This window comes from Corylus avellana, chromosome ca11 (genome assembly GCF_901000735.1).
Source record: "Corylus avellana chromosome ca11, CavTom2PMs-1.0".
Classification (NCBI taxonomy): Eukaryota; Viridiplantae; Streptophyta; class Magnoliopsida; order Fagales; family Betulaceae; genus Corylus; species Corylus avellana.
Genome location: NC_081551.1, coordinates 19243227 through 19248525, shown reverse-complemented (window position 1 = coordinate 19248525; position 5299 = coordinate 19243227). Strand labels below are relative to the sequence as shown.

At 37.4% G+C, this 5299-nt stretch overlaps 1 protein-coding gene across 1 annotated transcript; it reads right to left on the bottom strand.

Annotated features, from left to right (window-relative positions):
- Positions 1–234: 234 nt before the first annotated feature.
- On the bottom strand, positions 235–2082 carry LOC132165193 (pentatricopeptide repeat-containing protein At5g66631-like). The gene has a single exon (XM_059575681.1). The coding sequence runs from the start codon at positions 2080–2082 to the stop codon at positions 235–237; it is 1848 nt and encodes a 615-aa protein (XP_059431664.1).
- Between the last annotated feature and the right edge of the window lie 3217 nt (positions 2083–5299).

Here is a 5299-nt window from a genome sequence, read left to right as displayed (position 1 = left end):
AAAATTGAAAAATACCCCAAGTTACCTTATAATTACATCTCATGTCTCTAACCATTTGAAATTGAAGTGATTGAAAGCAGAACCTAAGAGCAAGTTCTTCCAACTTCGCAAGTATAAATTAATTTATGTTATACAAAATATATGTATAGGAACATCATAGAGAAATTAAATAATTAAAACGAGCCTTAAGTTAAAAATTCATTCATACACTTGAACGCTAATTCATAATTCCATCTAACTAGTGGTAGCTCGAAAGCTATCAAAATATATATCGTAGACCCTTTTGAGATCAAATGAGGAAACATTCCATATATAACCATTCAATGGAAGTGGAGGAAGATGATTAATCTCCTCGTTTCCAGCTTCTACGACTGTCACTTCCTCCAACATACCTTCCTTGGAAAGATGCTTAACAAGCACTGCTTTTGTGGCAGAATCAGGCATGAAATTAGAGTCCCTCATATCTTGGAAAGTCTTAAACGCACGATCAACCTTCCCACGCCTAAGATAAGCACGAATGAGAATCTGAAACATAAATGCATCAGGCTTTAAATTATTCCGTTGAACCATTCGAAAAAGCTTCAACACTGTGCGCAAGTCTTTCTTAACCGAGAAATATTGCATCAATCCAGTAAAAGTTGGGATATCCGGAAGAATCCCACGTAAAATCATCTCGTCAAGAAAATCTAATGGGCCACGAAGAACCACATATTGTCTACGTGACACTCTTCGCATTAGTGACGAGTACAAAATCATGTGATGAAACTTTGATAGAGGGTGACAAATTTCTTCCGCACGACGAAAAAGTCTTAAAATACCTCTCACCTTACGACGGTCAATAATATAGTTAAGAGTAACATAAGATAAGCTAATTCCATCCTCCTTTAATTTTGTGACAAGTTCACCATCCCAATAATCTTTAAATCGTTTTTCCCTCGCCTCACCATAAAAACCCCTACTCCACCGCAATGTTAAGATTTTCAACATTGTTGATGCCGTGTACGCATCATGAGTGAATCGTCCCGGTTTATTGCCCAACCAACAATAAAACGCCCATATATCGTCAACACTATTGTCCGGTAACATTCGCCAAAGAATCTTGCAGACTAGGACACTTGTCCAAGCCAAATTTGTGTCATCCAATGCCGATAAAATTTCCGGGTCAAATTTGATTTTTGACGCCAACTCCACATCTCCTCCATCCTCATCCTCATCATCATCATCCTCTCCCTCCTCATGACTACATTGACGCAATGGCAAAAGTACTCCATCAATCTGCATTTCATTCCTAAGATCACTAACAACTTCGAACCGTCTCGCATCCACAAACCCCTTTAACAAAGCAGAGTACATCCTCGAGGAGCGCTTGATCCTCATTCTCGGCAATATATGGAACACCTCTATGGCAGAGTCCAATTTGCTTGAACTTACAAGGTGTTCAATTATGATCGCGTACGTTCGAGGGTTAGGAACTGCGTTCTCCTCCATCATCTTATAAAAAACCTTCACGGCCTCGAAATCGTTGCCCGCTTTGGCATGAACACCCATGAGTATGTTGTACGCCTCGATGCATCGACGGCCCCTACGACCTTTTGTCTTATCCCAAAGGCGCAGTACAGAGTCGACGTCTCCGGAAGCTGCATACCACATGAACTCGTCCATATCAATGCTTTCTTTGCTAACACCAGGGAATTCATTGTTACGAATGGAGTCAATCAAGCCTTGAAGCTCAGAGAATCTTCGAAACCTGGCAAGGACTATGCCCAAAGCTTTGAGGGTCGTTCGGGAATGTGAAAAATGCGGAACCTTCTTTAGGATTTTTACAAGCGAGAGAGCGGAGTCCGCTGACGGCGCGTACTGGAGGGCGCGAGACACCACAAAGGAGTCCAGAAGAGGAGTGTTCACAAGAGATGTAAGCGACTTCAACGATGCATTGGACTTGAGAGCGTGTTTGAGGGAGGAAATAAGTTGGCTTCTTTGGAAATAAAGGGAGATTGCGTTCAAGGATGACAATGGCGTCAATGAACTCCTAGACAACGTGCTGTAAGAGAAACTTTGCCGAAACAACTGCTTTAAATACATCCTCAATGAGAGCCGATTGAATGACTGGTCGAAGGGAAGAGAAGGATGGAAGCAAGGTTGACAATCTTCTCAATAGAATTAATGTGTCACTCAGGTGAAAGCTAAGAATCTGAAAATTGAAACTAACTGTATGTTAAAACACAAAATCAATTCATTTTAAAACAAACGCAAGAGACACTTTTCTTGAAAATAAGTGATAATTAGAAATAAATAAGAAGTACTTGTATGAAAGAACACATGATAAACAAGACCAAACAAGAATTCTAACCAGGATTAAAAAAATATATATACACATCAACAATTAAAGACTGCATATCAAGATTTAAATAAAAATAATAATAAAAAAGCCAACTTGAAAGCGACAGAATTCTAGTAATTTAAAGCACGACTAACAAAGTAAGGATCACAGTAATCTAGTTCAAAGTTCGTCTTTGCTATTTCTGAAAATCATTGTCATACCCAGACAAGCAAATGTAGGCTTGGCTGGACAAGTCTTCTATAATATAAAATAACAAAATAAAACGCTAGAACCAAGTGAATGATGGTTGCCTTTTTGGCCCTTTAATTTGCAAGGGAAATAGTAGAAAATTATGTAATTAATTTCAAGAAAGATGTGGCATGAATTAAATAATTTGACCCCGTCCCACCTTCATTTTATTGGGCTGACATGACAGTGCTCATCAACCCTTAGATTTTTTTTTTTTTTTTTTAATGAGGACTTATGGACACTACTATGCCAACCTAGATGAAAGTGTGATTTATAGCATTACTATATATCACAAATAGCACAAATCACTATTTTAAATGGTTGGCAATAGAAACAATTTTTCTTTTCCAAACCAACCGAATCAAAGCAATATTTGACACTCAGAACAATAGAACACCCGCTGAAGAACTCTAAGAGCAACGACATTTATTCACAACAGAATGTTACATTCTTATGGAGTAGTATTTTGGTTGGGTTTGTCAATTGTAGTAGTTGTTTAAGTTTCAATTGTAATTAAGAGTCTTGAGTTTATTTTAAAATTAGAATTAATATGGTTGAAAGTCTATTTAATGATTGTTTCTAATAAAAAGATGGAAAAGAAGTTATTCCCAAACTTGAATTTGAAGGAGGTCTAGGTTCTCTCTAAGAACCTAACCAATTATCCTGTTACAGACTTGATATTCGGGTTTGTAACACACGCAGAACCCTAGAGACGAAAAATCAAAATCTTAAAACAAACCCACAAATCTACTTAGCATCAGATGCAACTCCCAAAACCTGCAAACTTCATCTTCCACAATTTTGCACAAACCTACCATTTGGCTACTGAGAAAATGTGCAAAACAAAAAAAGAAAACCCCTATAATTTATAATTTCAGTTACCTTAACTCCGAGACAATACTGACCACCAACCAAAAAGACAAAAGAATAAGAACATGAAAAAACTAACGACACCCTTTTGAGCCTGAAAAGTTTTCCGCTTAACTTGACAAATTTACATTGCCATATTTTCCGGCCGTTCTCATTCTCCGTTTCCTCGGCATCCAAACGTAGGGTAAAAAAGCAATAAAAGAATCCCATTGATACAAAAAGAACAAAATTTGAAAATTTTCCCAAGTGAAGACACAATCAAAAAAGAATTGATACGGCGGGCCAGTGTAACAATTAGATTAATCAACTCCAAATTTGACCAGAATAACACCATACTCAAAATCAGAAAAAAATAACAAAAAAAAATAACTTACCTTGCCAATTGGATCCACGATCCTATTAAGGGAGATTTACATCTTTCTTTGGTACTTTGAATGGACATTAGGAATTTAAGGCAATATATATATATATATATATATATATATATATATATATATATATATATATATATATATATATATATTTGGTAAGTGAAATATATTATATGTACTTTAGAACAGGGGAAAACAGAAATAGATGTGGGTGTTGGACTCCTAGCATAACTAAAGAAAATATGAAAATTAGCTTGAGCTTGTTTGTAAACTGTAACCATGGAGACTATTGAGTGTCTCGAAAACTCAATACACCTATCCTTGGATCCGTCCAATTCAGATTCACTGTCCATATTCATCTCTTAATCCTTTGATCCCTTCACTCACATAAACACCTATTATATACAAAATCATATAAAGAAATATAAAGTTCTTTACAAGTGGTATCAGTTTCAATTCGGTCCTACACAAAAAATTTCTGTTAAGCTTCAACAATGGCAGATGGCACCAAATTGTCTCAGATGCAAAAGGAGATAGACGTAATCAACAGTCAAGTGGGAGAGTTCACGGAGACGAAATCTCAAATGGCTGCACTCACTGCTAGTATCAACACTCTGCTCAAAGAAAAAGGTTACAATTCAGATAATGAAGAGAGGCATATAGTCAGCATGGAATTTCCAGATTTACAGGTAAAAATCCTTCTACCTGGATTTTTTTGGCAAATCAGTTCTTTGAACATCACAAAGCTCGAATTCGGGATCGAATTCTCATTGCTGTATTTCACATGAAAGGAGAAGCTCTCACTTAGTTTCATGAGGTAGAAGGTCATGGATTGTATAACACGTGGGAAAAAATTGTTGAAGCATTATAGTTCAGGTTTCAAGAAGATGAAGCAGGGACACAAGAAGCAAATCAGAGGGCTTTTGATAATCTGAATGAAATATATGACATATATGACATATCTGCGACGGTTTTTCCCTTTTCCAAGCATTCGCCATCAATGATAAAGTTGAGGTTTTCCGTACTGGGAAAATTTAAAACTTTCTCAGGAAATTGAGTGGATCTCTGGAGAGAGAGATTTCTTGATTTTTTTACTTCTTCTACTTTGGAAAGGCGTGAGCTGAGAGTGGGGATGTAATGTGGATGTGAACGGTGTAGGCCAATTTTCCGGGAAAGTGTGGGATTGATATGTGAAGTGAGTGTTTTGCTTATGAGAGCACTTCGTTTTGCAGCATTCAATAAGAATTTGACACCTTACTTAAAAAACCAAAATACAGTAAGACTAAAACACCAGATTACATCTCCTTCTAACCCACGAACCCATAAACCACGCCACCCCTCCAGCCAAATGCTGCCGCTGGAATCCATGGAACCGCTGCCAAAATCCTCTTGAAAGAGAGAGATAGATGATGTTGGTGGCCCATGTCTCGGCAAGAGACTTGCCGTGGGTTTGCTGACCCATGTTGGTCACAATCAGTTCCACGCTGGG

Excerpts from the sequence above, each read along its gene's own strand:
- LOC132165193 (XM_059575681.1), bottom strand. The coding sequence starts at position 2,082 with ATGTATTTAAAGCAGTTGTTTCGGCAAAGTTTCTCTTACAGCACGTTG.